Raw genomic sequence first — 19846 nt, 5'->3', positions numbered from 1 at the left:
GTGTAAGTGAAATTGTGATGACTGATAATGTTATCATTTATCACCTTATCTTGATAACTAAACAAGCAAAGGTACATATTTGCAAGATTAGGCAAAGTTGACACAAAATTTACATTTTCCACGTGAAGCTTAATTACGATCACTAAGCTTGCACTCTTGTCTCTTCAAAGAGTAGGCAGAGGAACAACTGAAGCACAATAGTTAACAATATATCCATATCACATGATATTGACTATCTTAAAATCTTTCCAACTCCCAATCAGATTTTTTTAACCATAATAATTTTACTTTGTATTCATAATAAATGAAAAACAATTGTCAGGAAGCATTTTATATTATACACACCATTACTATACACATTAAATTGTTATTAAGTATTTTGTTCACAAATAATATCTAATATACTTATGAGCTAAATGTAACAGGAATGTACATTGTAGTTACTAACAGTAAGTACTTATAAATCAGATTTGGAAGGTTTCTTTGTGAAACCCCTCTCCTGCAGCAGTTCATTGCATTCCTCGCGGTTAAGCTGTGAGAGGGGCAGGCGCTCTAGCTCCCGATCTCCATCTCCAAGCAGCACTAGCTCAGGTGGTGCCCCGGAGATGAATTTAACCTCTAGCCTGTCGTATTTAGGAGCATCATCCATAACAAATTGTTTAACTTGCGGCAAGCGGTTTAATGAACATCCTCTGCAGCTCTGAAACATAGGCATTCTATTAGAATTTGACGACAAAGCAGTAATAGGTTTTTTTTTTTTTTTTTTGGGGAACTGCCGTGGTTATTACCGGGGGTACCCCGCTAACGGTGTAAAGGCGATCCCCCGGCTTAGCAACCACGGCAGCCCCTGATGAGTTGGTGGGCCCTACCGTCATCACTGGAGGTTCGGTAGCCTCCAGCGAAGCGGTCTTAGGGCCCGGGAGGAAGAAGGAGGGGATGGAGGGAAGGAAGAGAAGGGGAAGGAAGAGGAGTTACTAGGATGGTTGGAAGGAAGGGAAGGGAAATGTTCACGAACCCTTAGACAGACCTCAATGTGAAATTAGCAACCAAGAGGCATACGCACGAGCTGTGCGCCTAGGGTCGCGGCAAATGTGCCCCCGTGCATGGGCGTGCATCTGGTGTGGAGACCAAGCGCACAAGAATTGCCTCGGGGGGGGGCAGTAATAGGTTAGCTTTAAATCAACAGACACAACATTGTGTGGGCGTTTTCAGATGCAATATGGAGCTGTACTCGACCTGACCAATTTGAAGGTATTCTCGAGATGAGAGCCCTAATAGGGGGCGTACCTAGTGGGCGGATGTGATAAAATAACCTATTCAGATTGAAGGTCACTGTCACTATTTTAAATGATTGTACATATGGTATTGGATCAACAAATCAAGCATGGATCAACAAATTCAAGCGGATCAACTTAAAACTGATCATACGTAACGCTGGATCTAACAATGCCTAGTAGAGATAACTATATATATATATATATATATATATATATATGTATATATTGACAATTCTGCGTCGATTTCCCTACCATAAATATAACTTGTTCATATAGCTAACTTTTGAGGCCTGTCCTCTTTATATTTAGTCATTGGTTAGCGTAGGCAACATAACGACAATAACGAGCACCATAAAGTGCTACCAACATAAGATTAAAAATGAAATAGTGATGTGCAGTTAGTAGGAATATCGAAATCGACAATAATCTGCATATCCAGAATATCCAACAGAATGAAAATAAAATATATTTTATTGTCGTCGCCAAACCGCCTATGACAGTACTGCTGTCATTGGCGGTTTCACGACGATCAATCTAGTATGGGGTAAAATAATGAAGTGATTACAATTAACATTTTTATTCAGTCAAACGTAACTTAGTCAGCTGTGTTCCTTTTTTCTTAAAATCGTTATTATTATTTTGCTTTCCACAAACGAATTTTAATTGATGAAGTTTTTCAATGGGAAAATATGCTAGATCCTCATTTCCTGCCATTTTTACCCATTCTTTACATCTGAAAGTAAAAATATCGACAATGTAAATATTCTGTTTCCCAACACTATTTCCGTGATTCAAAACTTTCAACAACTGATTTATTAGAGAAAAAATTAAGATTTATGAATGAAAATATGATTCGGATTCGGAACGTAGTACGCACGCACGCAAAACTTTGCCTCCTCAGTTTTGATTCATAAAAAATAGTGTACAGGGTTAATTTTGGCCCTCAGTGTACATTAAAGTGTTTGTAATAAGTGAAACAATATTGTGACTCAATGTGTTAAGAAACTGATCATTATACAGCTATAAAATGACACCTCAAGTCATTATTTGTATTAAATGTAACAAACACATTAAAACCAAAGAATTTATTACGTGTTGCCTGTGCGCACATTCATACCACATTGAATGCCTAAATATTTCTTCGAAACGTTTTTACAACTTAGCTGAGATTGAGAGACGTAAAACTTGGAAATGTGCACAGGGCTGTCCTGAAAAAAATACACTGAAACAAAAGTCGCCAAAGAATTCTACCTCAAAATCCCATGCGATTTCAGACTCAATATCCTCACCTACCAATAACGTTACGTTGAGAAACAAACACCCATCAACTAATACATCAAACCAGTCAAAGATCTCATCACAGAACGAACATCTCAATGATGACGGTCAATGTTGTGCAGATGGACTGAATAGAACTTTCAGCAGCGGTAGCGCGACATTCTTAAGCGAAGAGAGGTTCTATCAGATTTTGAAGAACGAGCTTTCTCGTTTTGACTCCATTTCAAATAAACTTAACAATATAAATGAGAAAATAAATATTTTTCATGAATCGCTTTCATTTTGAGAATGATCAACTTGAGACATTGAAGAAACGGGATGAAGAAAAGACCGCAATCATCAAGACTCTACAAGAGGACAACAATTTCCTCAAGGCAACAGTAAATAATTTATCTAGCAGGCTTAGCATGACAGAGCAGCACATGCGCGAAAATAACGTGGAGCTGAATGGTATACCAGAATCTCGCTCTGAAAATCTGGTCAGCGTGGTTATGCAACTAACTAAGACGGTGGAGTGTCCTCTAGTTGATGGTGACATATTACACGTCACTAGAATTGCCAAGATTAATAAGGATAACAACGTGCCACGGTCTATAGTCGTCAAGACGCGAAGTCCTCGCACTAGAGACTCCTTACTGGCGGCCGTTTCTAAGTACAACAAGAAGAATTCACAACATAAGCTAAACACATACCATTTGGGAATTGGTGGCACGCGCGCTCCTGTTTTCGTGTCTGAACACCTAACTCCAACCAACAAAGCCTTGCATGCGGCTACCCGTCAACGGGCTAAAGAGTTGCAATTTAAGTTTGTTTGGGTACGTAACGGTCGCATCTATGCGCGAAAAGATGAGACCAGCCAAGCTACACTAATTCGAAACGAAGAGAGCCTCAAGTTCTTAAAATAAGATTTATTGTTATATATATTTTATTATTATTTTCTTACTAGCTTTTGCCCGCGGCTCCGCCCGCGTTATAAAGTTTTTCAGGCTAAAGTTTTCCGTTATAAAAGTAGTAGTTTCCCGGGAGCCTCTCAAACTGTCTCCATACCAAATTTCATCTTAATACGTTGGGTAGTTTTTGAGTTTAACACGTTCAGGCAGACAAATGCAGCGGGGGACTTTGTTTTATAATATATTTTTTAGAACTTTTTAAGAGGAATAATCCCGTCATACATCATTGTTGCATAACTTTAACCGTTTACGCAGCGCACGCAACGGAAGCTCTCAAAACTAATAATTTTTCCCCGTTTTTGCAACATGTTTCATTACTGCTCCGCTCCGATTGGTCATAGCGTGATGATATATAGCCTATAGCACTCCAGGAACAAAGGGCTATCCAACACAAAGGATTTTTTCAGTTCAAACACGGTAGTTCCTGAGATTAGCCATTACTGCTCCGCTCCTATTAGTCATAGCGTGATGATATATAGCCTATAGCACTCCAGGAACAAAGTGCTATCCAACACAAAAATATTTTTTCAGTTCGATCTGATAGTTCCTGAGATTAGCCATTACTGCTCCGCTCCTATTGGTCATAGCGTGATGATATATACCCCATAGTACTCCACGAACAAAGAACTATCCAACACAAAAATATTTTTTCAGTTTGAACCGGTAGTTCCTGAGATTAGCCATTACTGCTCCGCTCCTATTGGTCATAGCGTGATGATATATAGCCTATAGCACTACACTAATAAAGAGCTATCCAACACAAAAGAATTTTTCAGTTCGAACCGGTAGTTCCTGAGATTAGTCATTACTGCTCCGCTCCTATTGGTCATAGCGTGATGATATATAGCCTATAGCACGACACTAATAAAGAGCTATTCAACACAAAAAGATTTTTTCAGTTCGAACCGGTAGTTCCTGAGATTAGTCATTACTGCTCCGCTCCTATTGGTCATAGCGTGATGATATATAGCCTATATCACTCCACGAACAAAGGGCTATCCAACGCAAAAAGAATTTTTCAATTTGAACTGGTAGTTCCTGAGATTAGCGCGTTCAAACAAACAAACAAACAAACAAACAAACAAACAAACAAACAAACAAACAAACTCTTCAGCTTTATATAATAGTATAGATAGGTATTCCTTAATAAGGATAATTGTCTGTAATTCTTAGTCATATTAGTTATTCCCTACACAGACAAAGTCTACTACCAAAACGTACGTGGTCTACGGACAAAAACGCAATTATTTTTGAAAAATGTCCTTTTATCTAATTATGATATAGTTATTTTAACAGAAACGTGGCTTAATTCAGGCATATCAGACTGAGAAATTTTTGACTCTCGTTATAACGTGTACCGGAAAGACCGTGACCAAACTGGAAGCTCCAAGAAAGATGGTGGTGGGGTTCTTATAGCGGTGTCTAAGAATATGAAATCGGCTCGCGTTAACTATTGGGAATCCGATTGTGAGGACTTGTGGGTAACAGTTCAACTAAACTGCAAAAATAAAATACAGAAAATTGCTTTCTGCGTTGTGTATATATCCCCCCACCAGTAGGCTTGGAGATTCTGAAAAAAATACTTACAAGATTCAATGACGTTCTAAATCAAGTTGATAATGTTGTCATAATTGGTGATTTTAATCTTTGTTTTATAGACTGGACGGTGACAGGAAATAGTATAGGACTAGTTCCTTCAAATTATAATTGTGCACTTGGGTACGCACTGGTAGATTTTATCTCTCTCAATAACTTATACCAAATAAATAATGTATTTAATGAAGATAATAGGCTCCTAGACTTGATACTTACTACCTTACCAAACACTACTGTACATCATTCATTAGATGTTATTACTAAGCTAGACCAGAAGCATCCTGCATTAACACTAAACTTCTCTCCACTTCCTCATAAAAGTTTAATTCCAACCCTAAGAAGCGACTACAACTACTACAAAGCAGATTACACCTCAATTTTAGATGAATTAAGATTAATCGACTGGCGGAATATGTTACCCGCAACCTTGAATGTAAATGACATGACTTCCATGTTTTATGATAAGCTAAGAGAAATAATAAAAAAACTAGTTCCTAAACGTAAGCCCAAATCACGTAAATACCCATCATGGTTTAATAGAAATTTAATAAGAATAATATAATAATAATAATATCAGCCCTGTATTATATACTTGCCCACTGCTGAGCACGGGCCTCCTCTACTATTGAGAGGAATCCCTCTTGGACAAATCCCTTGGACTAATCAGTCCACCACGCTGGCCTAGTGCGAATTGGTAGACTTCACACACCTTCGAAATTCCTATAGAGAACTTCTCAGATGTGCAGGTTTCCTCACGATGTTTTCCTTCACCGTTAAAGCGAACGATAAATTCACAAAGAATACAAACATGATTTTTAGAAAAGTCAGAGGTGTGTGCCCTTGGGGATTTGAACCTGCGGACATTCGTCTTGGCAGTCCGTTCCACACCCAACTAGGCTATCGCCGCTTTTAATAAGAATGCTTTCTGAAAAAGAAAAGCTTAGGAAACGCTATTTAAAATATCAAAATCCTCGTGATGAGCTTGAGTATAATATCCATAGGCAGCGCTGTAAAGATTATTATGACAAATGTCTTAACGAATATCATATCAAAATAGAGCTTAATCTAGTAAAAAATCCGAAAAAAATTTGGAAATTTGTTAACGATAAGCGTTCAGACTACAACGCCATTCCCTCCACTATGTTTTCAAACATATCCCCCGGACCCTCCAAGTGGAGTAGACGTGTGCACTGTGACTATTTTTGAATTATTCAAAATTAATTAATAAATTCAAAGTTTAATAACAATCAAAAGTACTAGGCGCGTAACATCCATAAAGAAGTAATTGTGCTGCTATACGCTTTCAACTGTGAAGAAAGCGGCGTAAAGCCATCTGTCACATTCCTGCATCAACTAACAAAGGTACACTATCTTTTTCGCACATTGTAACCGGTAAAGGATTCTACAGTAACTGGACGGACACGAAAATAGTTCGTAAACGTCGATACCGACCAAATTAGTTTGACCTACGCAAAACATCTTCCGTATTGCATACTTCGCAAATAAAGTGGATAAACTCAGGCGCCTCGGTGCTAAAAAATGCCTATAGATCGTACAACGCCTCGTGGTGATTCATTAAATGATAACACAATGGAGCGCTCTGATTTTGATGATTCGCATAACATCACAATGCGAAACAAACCAAAAAAGGCACAACGTGACGATTCTGGCAGTTCTATTTTGGATGAAATTAGAAAAATATCAAGTTCATTATCGAGACAAGATACCAAATTAAATTCATTACAAGAATCTATCAAAGCAATAAGAGTTGACCACCAACACTTAAAGGAATCTATTGAATTTGTAATGGAAAAGTACGAGGAAATGAAAAATAAAACCGACAAATATGAAACGGAACTAAAAAACAACCATAAGTAAGTATATAAAAAGTTTAGAAGATAGAATCGAGAATTTAGAGCGCAACAGTCGTTTAACAAGTGTGGAGATAAGAAATATACCACATTCCAAAAGTGAAACTAAAGAAGATCTTACAAAAATAATAAAAAGTGTGGGGACGGTTATCAAGAGCCCAATTCAAACCTCTGAGATTAAAGAAGTTTTTAGACTAAAAACGAAATCATCAGAAACGAAACCCATTATAGTAGAGTTTACTACAACTATAACAAAAGAAAACTTTATTAACACAAGCAAAAAATTCAGAAAAGACTATAATGGAACGCTTAATACGATGTTGGTAAATCTCAGTGGACCCGCTCTTCCCATATATATCTCTGAAGCACTAACGGCCAAAACTAAACGGCTGTTCGCCATAACACGTGAATTTGCAAAGACTAATGCATTTAAGTACTGTTGGACAAATCATGGAGTTGTTTGCCTGCGAAAGAAAGATGATCAACCGGCAATTCGTATCACACATGAAGAAGACCTGCAAAAACTAGCATTTTCAGATTGACTATTGAGCAACCCATCACCATATATTTGTAATTTTTTAATAAGATTAATACTTACATTTAGTTTTAATTACTATACTTTCTTTACTTTAACTTTTACAGTGTTACTATGTTATGGTAAATTATTTAAGTTACACTACACATATTATCACACTTTCAGTTTTGAATATATATATAAATGCTTATCAACATACTTTAAAATTAAATCTCAACACTCCACAATAATACACTCATATTACCCACAGCTTCCAACACACACACGTGCTAAAAATAAAATAACTCAAACACATGACCCGTTAAAAAGTATCCGCAATCTCGCTAATATAGTAATAAAATTACCGCTCACTTTAATAATTAACTGCAATTCTCCATCACAACAACAACTATCTATTAGTAAAAATTTTGTATACACTAATGTTAGCCCACTGAATTTCTATTTTTCTAATTCAATATTTTAGATCTAAATGAAATTAATAATGATATAGATTCATCTGGGGAGATTATATATTTAAACATAAAAGATCCAGCTCAATGTAAACTCTCTAATAATGCGAGTCCGGATAATGCGTTGTCTGTCATCTGTGTTAACATACGCAGCGTTAATCATAACATTGACCCCTTTCTAGTTTTCGTTTCTCAATTTGAGAAACTTATAGACGTCATTGTCCTTACTGAGTGTTGGATCAGTGACAACTCAGTGATACCTCAGATTTGCAATTATAGATCCTACAAAACTAAAAATACAATTAATAAAAACGACGGAGTAATCATTTACGTGAGGACAGCACTAAAGAGCGTACGTGTAACGGAACCGAAAATAGACAATGGAAATTGTTTAGTGCTTTGCATTGATAAAATATATTCGATAGTATGCACCTATAGACCCCCCTGTTTTCGGAACCCCACGGCATTTATCGACTCATTAGACCAGGTCCTTGGAGATCTGCACACTAAACATATTATTCTAACAGGAGATCTTAATATTGATATTTCACCAGATCGGATAACTAACTATGGGTCCGATTACTTAAATCTTATGGCGGCACACGGCCTAAGACCGGGTATTAATAAACCCACAAGGCATGAAAGTTGCATTGATCATTTTATGATCAAAAGTTGTTGCCAATCCTTTACTTATGTTCTAGAACCTTTTACTGATCATTGTCCTATTATAATGTTCTTAAACACTTCCGATGTAAGTTAACAATACACTAATAACAATAACCATAAAACAAAAATTTGTACAAAGAAATTAGGCGAAGCGATTAAGGACATAGCCTGGGACAATTTTTACAGTCTTGACGATGTGAATGCTGCGGCAAATTTTCTTATTTATAATATGCAAGACATTATATTGACTCACAGTACATGCCAAAGAACTGCGAACAGGAAAAGACCGATTAAGCTATGGATTACTATAAGTGTTATTAAGTGTATTCGTAAACGAGACAAACTACATAAAAAACAAAGAAAAAACATAAATGATCAGGATTTTCGACTTTATTATGTGCAGTATAGAAATACGTGTAATAGATTAATATAATCCTTAAAACGCTTTTATTATCGCGAGAAAATAAAACTTAGCATTGGCAACCCAAAATCTACGTGGAATATCATTCGAGAGGTGTGCAACCTCCAAGGGTCACGAACGATAGGGGAGGAACTTTTGAATATAGGGTGTTGGTGATGAATTAAATGACAAGAACTTTTTTTAACCGCGACCGAGAGGCTTGCATAGGCGCTTGCGGCGCGGCGCAGACTGCCGACCCGCGGGCGGGCCTTCTACCCCCTCACCCTGCGCTCGCCCCAGGCGCCGACACAACCCTCCGGCAAACGGCACGCCACGTTTAATACCTAAATATTACATTTATAATTAACACACCCCACCCCAGCACTCATTACCCATCGTAATAAGCGCAACACGCGTCGCTGGTCTCCGCAATACACCGGTCTTGGTTTTGACTTCCACTACTCGCACTCTTCCATCCTTTCCGGGCATCACCCTTTGTATGCGACCTCGCGGCCATATGCCTCGCGGTGAATCAGGGTCCACTATCAGTACAAGGTCACCCACTTGCAAGGGCCTTGTTTCCATGTGCCATTTCGTTATCGGGCGCATGTCTGGTAGCACCTCCCTTACCCAACGCTTCCAGAATAGGTCGGCTAGCCTCTGAGATGTGCGCCACTGTTTTCGTAGATATGTATCCGAGTCGTCAAAAACTCCGATGCAGGGTAAGTTAGAAGAGGAGTTAAGAAGGAAGTGATTTGGAGTCAGAGATTCATCGCTGCCTGGCTCAACACTCACGTGAGTCAAAGGTCGACTATTAATAATTTGTTCGACCTCTGTTAGCAGGGTGCTTAGGACTTCATCCCGTGGTGCTCGTTCCTTCAGTACGACTTTCAGCGCCTGTTTTACACTTCGTATAAGTCTTTCCCACGCCCCACCCCAGTGTGGGCTCGCAGGGGGTGAAAATGTCCATGTTGTTCCGTAGTTTGAAGCCTCCCTTTTCAGCGCGCCTTCATCTAACTCCATGACAGATTTTTTCAACTCACTGTCGGCACCTCTTAGGTTAGTACCGTTGTCCGAGTACAAGTACTGAGGCCAACCCCGCCGAGCAGCCATACGACGCAGTGCCATAATAAATACGTCTGTGGTAAGTTTCGTCACAATTTCTATGTGTATTGCTCTGATGGTCATGCATGTAAATAAAACTCCGTACCGCTTTTCTTTATGACGTCCAACAGATACGTCCATGGGGCCGAATAAATCCACGCCACAAAATGTAAACGGTCGCTGATGGTGGGCCATTCTGGCCGCAGGTAAATCGCCCATTCTGGGTGGTTGAGGTTTAGTATTTTTAATCTTGCAAAACATACATGCGGCTGTTACTTGTTTTACAGTAGGTCTCATTCTAATTATCCAATATTTTTGTTTCAGATTATTTACCACACTCTCCCGGTTACCATGGGCAGCTTTCACGTGGTAGTGTCTCACTAATAGCTTGGCTATATAATTACGCCCATCTAATATAACCGGATGTTTTGTTTCAGGTGATATTGCAGGTGCAGCGTCGATGCGGCCGCCGACCCGAAGAACTCCGTGCTCGTCAATCAAGGGAGATAAGGTAAGTAATTTACTTGTACGTTCTAATGACTTTTTATTTTTCAGGTGCTTCAGGTCGTCGGCGAATGATTGACTCTGCGAGTAAACGATCAATAGGCGCTCTGCCCTCCTCATCATGTCGCCATTGACTTCACCCGTAAGTTTTTTACACTTATCTATGAAAGACAATACGATACATGTTGTTTTCAATAGGCGTAACCACGAAGAAAACTTTTCAGGATTCGGCACAGGGAGTGAAATGACTTCACTCACGAGGGAGACACGTTCCAGTACATCATCTGAGACTTCATCAGGTATGTCCTTGGGCCAACAATTTTGTGCATCATAGAGGAACTCGGGGCCATATAACCATTCCTTATGTAGGACACTTAACTCACATGTGTCTCTGGTAGCGATGTCAGCGACGTTCATTTTAGTAGGTACATAATGCCATTCCTTTGTTAATGATAGCTCATCAATTTCTCCCAGTCTGTGGGCTACGAATGGTTTATAATCACGCTCGTGGTTTCTGATCCAGTGCAAAACTGTTGACGAGTCACACCAGAAATATTTTTCTGACGGTACAGTTTTGTGTTCCTTTATAATTGTATCAGATAGCCTCGCTGCTAAAAGGGCGGCTTGTAGTTCTAGACGGGGCACAGACATCTGTTTAACCGGCGCCACTCTGCATTTACTTGAAATGAATGCTATTTATATTTTTCCGCGATTATTAATCCAACGCCAATATGCCGCGGCACACATCGCTTGCGTAGATGCGTCGCAAAATATATGTAGCTGTAAATCTGTATAACTAGTCGTAAGCGAGGCGCGCGCGGAAGGCGAAGCGCTCTTGTCAATGGCGCGCGGGGTGCGTAGCGTAGGTTCGCTGTTATTCGGTGCATTAAGTGCATTTGCCGTCTCGCTCTCTCGAATACTCGCATGGTAACAGCGAGGTATTCTTACGTTATGTAAACACTTTAATAATTTTATCCAGTTAAACCATTTCGTACAGAATGCATCCGGTATTTCATCGTCCCAGTCTATGTTTGATTTCCACAATTTTTGTAGTAATATTTTAACCTTTATGGTAAATGGAGATAAGAACCCATACACATCGAATATCGACATAACCAATTGTAACACCTCTCTCTTTGTAGGACGTTTAAGACCGTCAACTATATTTTCAGGAATTCGTTTGAAAGACACGTCAAATCCTAACTCGTCTTCGTTAGGGTACCATATTAATCCCAGTGTTCGTTCGCCTCCGTCTTGTCCGATTTTAAATTTTACGGCACTCGGGCACAAGGTTTCTTTAGGCAAACTATTTAACACCTCTTCACTGTTGCTCATCCAGTTAGTTATGTCGAAACCTCCGTGTCTGTGTATATAGGATATTTCTTGTATTAATTGTATAGCCGGGGCAGCGTCTTCGAAACTATCAATGTAATCATCCATATAGAATTGTTTGTATATTGCGTTTACCGCCTCTGGTTTCGATGATTCATACCGTTTTGCATTTTTATTTTTAATAAATTGAGCAATAAACGGTGAACAGTTTGCTCCGAATATCAAAGATGACATCGCATACGTTTTGATTTCATCATTTTTGCTCTCGACTTTTTTCCATAAAAAACGTAAGACATTTTGATCTTCGGGTATGATTTTAATTTGTTAGAACATGTCACGTATATCTCCGGTGACGGCTACTTTATTTTCTCGGAATCTCATCATAATACCATACAATGATATAAGTAGGTCGGGTCCCGTTATCAGGTAGTCGTTAAGTGAGCATCCATTACTTTTGGCGGCGGCGTCAAATACTAACCGGAGCTTTTTCTTATTTGGATTGTCTACGCCAAAGTGTGGAAGGTACCAAATGTTCGATGTTACCTTATTATCTTTTATTTCGTGAGCATAATTATTTCTCAACAGGTGATCAATTCTCTCACTGTATCTCGCTGCGTAATTTTTGTTGGCCTTACACTTTTTCAGAACACCTGTTAATCTGTTGTAGGCATTGTTGTAGGACTCGGGCATTTTGCAGGTGATGTCCTTCCACGGCAAGCCAACGTACCAACGCCCATCCTTCAAGAAAGAGGTACGTTCCAAGTGATCTATTGCTTTAATATTTTCAGAATTCTGCCGGGGGCTGGACGACGTCGGCGTGATGCCCATTGCATCAATAGTAAATGAGCGGCGTACTTCTTCTTGTAACCGAAGCAAAATGCGGCTGATTTCCAACTGTTTTTCGTCACCGTTCTGATCCGTCATGTTTAGGATTGTGTGATGCGACTTATTCTCGATCGCAGGAGATATGCGCCCATGTACACACCAGCCCAAAGGCGTGCGAGTCACATACGGGCCGGCGGGTTTGTTATACGTAATTTCAAGAGGCACTAATAAATGATAGTTGTCCTGACCGATTAATATTTCAGGTTTACATTGTCCATCACACAATAAATGTCTTATATTTTTTATAGGTTCACTGTACATCAGTTCATTTAATGATACAAATTGCGTAGGTAAATTAAGTCCACCGGCACTACGCGCTTGCAACGTGAATAACATGCCGTCCTTGTTTGACACATTAAGATTCACTATTTCGCTATTGCACTCTAATTCGCTACCGTTCCAGGCGCCCCGTACGCGCATTGTTTGTTTATAACCACGTACACCCAATGTTTTTAAAAGTCTATCACTTATTATTGATACGGTCGATCCATCGTCTAATAACGCCACCGTATTCACTACACCATTAAGTCCGTGAACACATACAGGAACTGTTTTTAGCAACACTTTGTTGTTGTTCATAAGAATATGCGTTATAGTTTCACTACGCGATGGCAACAAATCCACTTGTTGGTTAGGGTCGGCATTATGCATGGGGCTGCACTCATTATGCGTGTTTTCGTAATGCAATAACATATGATGTGACTGTCCACAATTATTTACATCGCACACAGGTGCGGAGCAGGATTCTCGCTTGTGCCGTGAAACTAGGCATTTATAACACAATCCGCTACGTTTCACAAACTGCCATCTGACTTTCCGTAACGCTTTTTTAAATTTCTTACAGTCAACCAACTTGTGAATAGACGTATGGCAAAAACGACACTTATCTTCAACGGTATTGTTCTGCGCTAACACAGTATGCGTTCTATCAATTTGTTTGCGTTTATAATCGCTCGGATTATAATTCGCAATGTTTACTGAAGTTTTTGATATCTTCACGGCCTCCTCGTTCAAAAACTCAGATAATAATATTAGTTTCGGCTTCTTATTTTCGTTAATGAGTTTATAGCTGTAGTCTGCCCATTTTGAGATTAATACTGTAGGTAATTTGGATAGAATTGCAGCCATAATACTGGTTCCTTTCAAGTACTCATCTTGACCAATAGCCAGCACTGCAGCAACATAATTTTTTATTTTTACAGAAAATGTAACTATGTCCTTGTGATATTCTTGTGACATTGCTTGAAGCTTTTTTATGTCCAGCATAATCCGTGACATAATGATGTCTGGGTTACCAAATTGCAGCTCCAGAGTAGATAACACAAGGTCTGGAGTCGTAGCGCTAATCAGCAGCGCTGTGACTGCTTCCTTTGCTGCTCCATGCAGGCATTTGCTTAATCTCCATAGATTTTCCTGATCGCTGAAGTTACACACTTTGCTAGATTCTTCGTACGCCCGTTTGAACTGTAACCATTCCATTGGGTCACCCGAGAAGGCAGGTAAGTCTCTGGGTGTACATAAGCGGCTCAGCATTTTCGCGTTCATTCCATTGGCTGTGGTACCAGCAGCAAGATCCTTCAGTGCGCAAGCCAACATTTGAACTGTTCCATTATCAGTGCCGACGGCGCATGCGTTAGGCGGCGGCGGCGGCCGTTCCAGGTTACCCGATATCGTACCATGCTGATCGGGAGCCTGAGTTTCCAGTCCTTGGTGACTGCGCTCTAGCCACTTTTCCACTTCGACGTGTGTGTCAACTTCATGTCCTTCCGATTGTGAACTGTAACTATCCTCCAGTTCTGCTAAGTCTGCCGCTAAACGCTTATCTATCAAATCCATCTCTATTCTTGCCTTAGCCTCGGCTGCCGCTAATTCTAACTTTTTCCTTCTTGCCAGCGATGATGACGCAGATTTCGATCGACATTTCGAGAGTGATTTATTTTCAAATGTTGAAGGTAGTTGTACATTCGAACTCGATTTCTTCGTAGACTTAGGTAATATTTTCTCGTTGCAATCCGGTTTTTCAGGTTCTTCTGGTTTAACGCTAAATCCCTCTTTTTTTTTACAGGTGCTGCGAGTGTTCACCATCTTCGAAGTTTGCGGTGGTGTGTGGAACATTCAATATCTACCTCGAATAAGTAGATGATCCGGCCGAATGACCAAAGAATGTTGGTGATGAATTAAATGACAAGAATTTTTTTTAACCGCGACCGAGAGGCTTGCATAGGCGCTTGCGGCGCGGCGCAGACTGCCGACCCGCGGGCGGGCCTTCTACCCCCTCACCCTGCGCTCGCCCCAGGCGCCGACACAACCCTCCAGCAAACGGCACGCCACGTTTAATACCTAAATATTACATTTATAATTAACATAGGGGTTACAGAAACTACATTTTTAAATACGGTAAATATATATTTTACTTCAATTGGGCGGACACTAGCTAATAGAACATTAGGCAATTTAAAGGAAACGGACACTTCACTTGCTAAAAAAGCACAATCTTACACAGGACCACTAAACTCTATCTTTTTCACACCAGTAGCTACAAATGAAGTCGACAAGATAATTTCATCCCTCAAAATAAAAAGTGCTCCCGGCTATGATAAAATACCTAATAATATTATAAAATTACACCGACATCTGCTCGCTGAACCGATTCCTCATCTGTGTAATCTGAGCATCACTTCTGGTATATTTCCTGATATATTTAAAAAGGCCATAGTTACACCCATATACAAAGATGGAGACAAACACCTTCCCAGTAATTATCGGCCAGTTTCGCTACTAGGTACTATCTCTAAAATCTTGGAAAAGACAATTAATATAAGACTAGTGACACAATCTTTTATCCACCCAACAATACGGATTTCGTAATAAACGCTCTACGGAGGATTCTGTTCTCGACCTTACATCTACGATTACCGAATACATTGATAAAGGATATAAGACTCTAGGAGTCTTTATTGATCTACAAAAAGTTTTCGACACTGTGTCCCTACCCATTCTGCTGAAACGATTATACAATTTAGGAATAAGAGGCACTGCCTAATATTGGTTTGAAAGCTATTTGACAAATAGAGTACAGTGTGTTCGGGTTATTAAACATGTAAGTGATGAATTTACTTGTTCTTACGGTGTCCCACAAGGGAGCACACTCGGGCCAACGCTATTTATTTGTTACATTAACGAATTGTATAAGATGGTTTTGCATAATGGCAAAATTATAATGAACGCTGACGATACAGTGTTATTATTCTACTCTGAGTCCTGGGACAAACTAAAGATCACTGCTGAACAAGGGCTATGTAAAGTATCACAATGGCTAGAAAACAGCCTTCTTACATTGAATGAATTAAAAACTAAATACATATGCTTTGGACAGACGTATTCCTCTCTCCCCAGCAACGAATTTAATATATATGCACATGCTTACCCATGTAACTTAGAATATGAAAACGCCCATAAGTCTTGTCTTTGCACTAAGCTCATGAGAGTTCATGTAATTAAATATCTAGGGGTGTTAATTGATGATAAATTACAATGGAGTGAGCATATAATGAGTGTAATCAAAAGAATTCGGAAGTTAATTTATGTATTCAAAACGTTGCGCCATGTAGCAGACCAAAACTTAGTTATCAACACGTACAGGGCGCTATGCGAATCCATCATTAACTACTGTATCTGTGCGTGGGGAGGTGCCGCCAAAACCCATTTACTTGTACTTGAACGAGCTCAACGTGCTCTATTAAAAGTTGGTTTGTTCCTATCTTTTAGATATCCAACTATAGATGTTTATAAAGAAACTAAAGTACTTAGTGTAAGAAAAATGTATATTTACAACTGTATTACAAGGTACCACAAAGTAACAGTTCCTTTTTTACCCGTTTTAAATAAAAGAATAGATTATTGTCCAGTCCCGCGTCCTAGAAGCGCCTTTGCTAAAAGACAATATTCTTTTTAGCACCAACACTATATAATAAATTAAATAGAAAGAGTAAGATAAAACAATACAAAATACAACAACTAAAATCCAAAATTCAGGAGTGGTTATTAGATTTAAATTATGATGATGTAGACGCCATAATAAAATAGCACACACGCACATACACACACTCATCCACATACACCCATGCGCACTCAGACACACACAGACACACACACACACACACACACACACACACACACACACACACGCACACGCACACGCACACGCACACGCACACGCACACGCACACGCACACGCACACGCACACGCACACGCACACGCACACGCACACGCACACGCACACGCACACGCACACGCACACGCACACGCACACGCAACGCACACGCACACGCACACGCACACGCACACGCACACGCACACGCACACGCACACGCACACGCAACGCACACGCACACGCACACGCACACGCACACGCACACGCACACGCACACACACACACACACACACACACACTTTCACGCAGATAATGCTGTAATGTGTTATTAGTACCTATATTTTTAGATTTTCTTTCTATTGTCATTAAACTTAGTAAATTCAACCTCATAATGGGAAGTAACTGACTCCTGATATACAGCTACGCTAGTTTGGGAGTCAGGGACTATTTCAAATTTGTACCACTATTTTAATGTACATTAAATAAAATAAATAAATAAAAAAAAAATATATCCGATTTTAGTGTAAGCAGCGGCCCAGATATCGCAAATCTTTTTGCCGATCACTTTTCATCCGTCTTCTCTAGCTCTGATGTAAAACCAAGTTCGCCTGCAGAACACTTAAACAATAAAGTTCTTTCATCCAACTTAACATCAAAATCCTTAAGCAGGATATATTTTTCTGAGTACGATGTGCTCAAAAACTTAAAGCGTCTTAATATTACAAAAGGAGCGGGTCCAGATCAAGTACCACCAATTCTCATACAACGTTGTGCACGGGGTCTAGCTTTACCATTAAGTATTATATTAAATTGTTCACTTTGCACTGGAGAATTTGCAAATGAATGGAAAATCGCCAAAGTTATACCGATTCATAAAAAAGGTGATCGATCACAGCCGTGTTCTAAATTATCGCCCCATCTCCATTTTATCCTGCTTTTCAAAAGTTTTTGAATCACTAGTATGTCCAATTATGACACAATACTTCAGCTCGATTTTCTCGGATTTTCAACACGGATTTAAAAGTCGTCGGTTTACGGCAACAAACTTAACTTGTTATGTTTCTGATATATCCTCAGAAATAGATAAAGGTCATCAGGTAGATGCAATTTACACTGATTTTAGTAGCGCCTTCGACAGGGTTAATCACAAAATTCTACTGCACAAGTTGGAGGCACAGGGAATACATGGTCCACTTTTACAATGGTTTCGATCATATCTTGAAAATAGGTTGCAAATGGTTGCAGTAAAGGGATATGTGTCAAGGTCATACCAAACTATATCTGGCGTACCGCAAGGCTCACATCTTGGGCCAGTTTTGTTTTCCCTATTCATAAATGACATAACTGATAACATAGTCAACAGTAAATTCTTTTTGTTCGCAGACGACTTACAATTATATAGAACTATTGCAACGGAAAATGACACAAAGTTACTACAAGACGACATGAACAACATCGTGAAGTGGTGCAATGTCAATAATATGTCTCTCAATGTCAATAAATGCCATCATATAAAATTTACCAGAAAAAACAAACCAATACTATCAACATATACTATTAATGATTACTCGTTACAGGAAGTTAAGGAAATTCGAGATTTAGGCGTTATTATTGACGACAAACTTAAATTCACATCCCACATCAATAAAATAGTTAAAACATCGGCTAAAATATTAGGATTTATAAAAAGAAATACAAAAAAATTTCGTCAAGTTCGCGTTAAAGTTGCCTTATTTAATGCACTAGCTCATAGTATATTAGAGTACGCCAGTGTGATTTGGAATCCTACTTACGCGATACATTCTCAAAGAATTGAAAATATACAACGCTCTTTCACACGGTTCTTAGCCTTTGCGAGTCCCGATATCTCCCACAGATGCTGTTGTGGCTTGATGCTGGTTTAGACTTATTTTGAACTTTGGCTCGTGGGATAAATGAATAAACTTCGAATATTTGAACTTGAATTTACTATTTTAAATTAACCTAGTCGTTACAAAAGAATGCAAATCAAGTGTGTTACAACGTTCGTGGAGTAAAAGGGAGGGGAACAATCCACCAATCGCGATAAAAACATGTACTGTGCGTCAATACTTATTCCTGCGACAAATAATAGATGTCGCCTATAGTTCTCGAGGAATACAATCTTGAACAGATGCCCTTACAGTCAACGTATGTCTTTCTTTAAAATGATGTCGCTTCGTCAACGCAGAAGTTTCCACGACTTGTTATTTTTATACAAAATAGTAAACTCAGAGGTTGAATGCAATTCGTTACTGTCCAATATAAACATTTCAGTCCCGTCTAAAATACCTAGATATCCGACAAAAAAACACATTTTGCCCCCCATCGTCTAGAACCAATCTAGGTTCACAAGCGCCCATATCCAGAATATGCATTTCATATAACTCTAATAATAAAATCAACCCTAATATAGACATATTTCATGATTCACAAAACATTTACAAGAAAAAAATATTAGAACATCTCAAACAAAACTTAAACTAATCCCACTATCATTGCGTACCCTCAATAATCGAAACATAATAAATTAGCAGTAAGTACAAATTTATAAAAGGATCTATATCCTAGTTATGTTTGCTTAGTAATTATTAGTTGGTAGATTTTAGTTTTAATTTGTCTTTTTGTAAAATATCAACATTGCGTACTAATTTGTGAGTGTTGTGTACTCCTATAACTGGTACACACATCAGAATGTGACTTTACTACTTTTATGTTATTAACAAGAAATGTGTGTACTGTTGGAGAACCTTATTTAAATAAATAAATAAATCCAAACAAAGATCTGTTAAATAAAGAAATTCCAACTTGCCGAAGTTCATCTAGA

At 39.0% G+C, this 19846-nt stretch overlaps 2 protein-coding genes across 2 annotated transcripts; both read right to left on the bottom strand.

The window, feature by feature from the left end:
- Positions 1-315: 315 nt before the first annotated feature.
- On the bottom strand, positions 316-18818 carry LOC115450674 (selenoprotein M-like). The gene is made up of 2 exons (XM_030178743.1): positions 18795-18818; positions 316-700 (listed from the first exon to the last, which is right to left on the bottom strand). Exons 1-2 carry the CDS (start codon positions 18801-18803, stop codon positions 458-460), a joined length of 252 nt encoding a protein of 83 aa, XP_030034603.1. The 5' UTR covers positions 18804-18818; the 3' UTR covers positions 316-457.
- LOC115450673 lies at positions 10377-12228 on the bottom strand. The gene has a single exon (XM_030178742.2). The coding sequence runs from the start codon at positions 12194-12196 to the stop codon at positions 11327-11329; it is 870 nt and encodes a 289-aa protein (XP_030034602.1). The 5' UTR covers positions 12197-12228; the 3' UTR covers positions 10377-11326.
- Positions 18819-19846: the final 1028 nt, after the last annotated feature.

This window comes from Manduca sexta, chromosome 17 (genome assembly GCF_014839805.1).
Source record: "Manduca sexta isolate Smith_Timp_Sample1 chromosome 17, JHU_Msex_v1.0, whole genome shotgun sequence".
Classification (NCBI taxonomy): Eukaryota; Metazoa; Arthropoda; class Insecta; order Lepidoptera; family Sphingidae; genus Manduca; species Manduca sexta.
This window is presented reverse-complemented; position numbering and strand designations above follow the sequence as displayed.

What these genes read in the sequence shown, in the direction of transcription:
- LOC115450673 (XM_030178742.2), bottom strand. Translation starts at nt 12,196, where the DNA reads ATGTCATCTTTGATATTCGGAGCAAACTGTTCACCGTTTATTGCTCAA.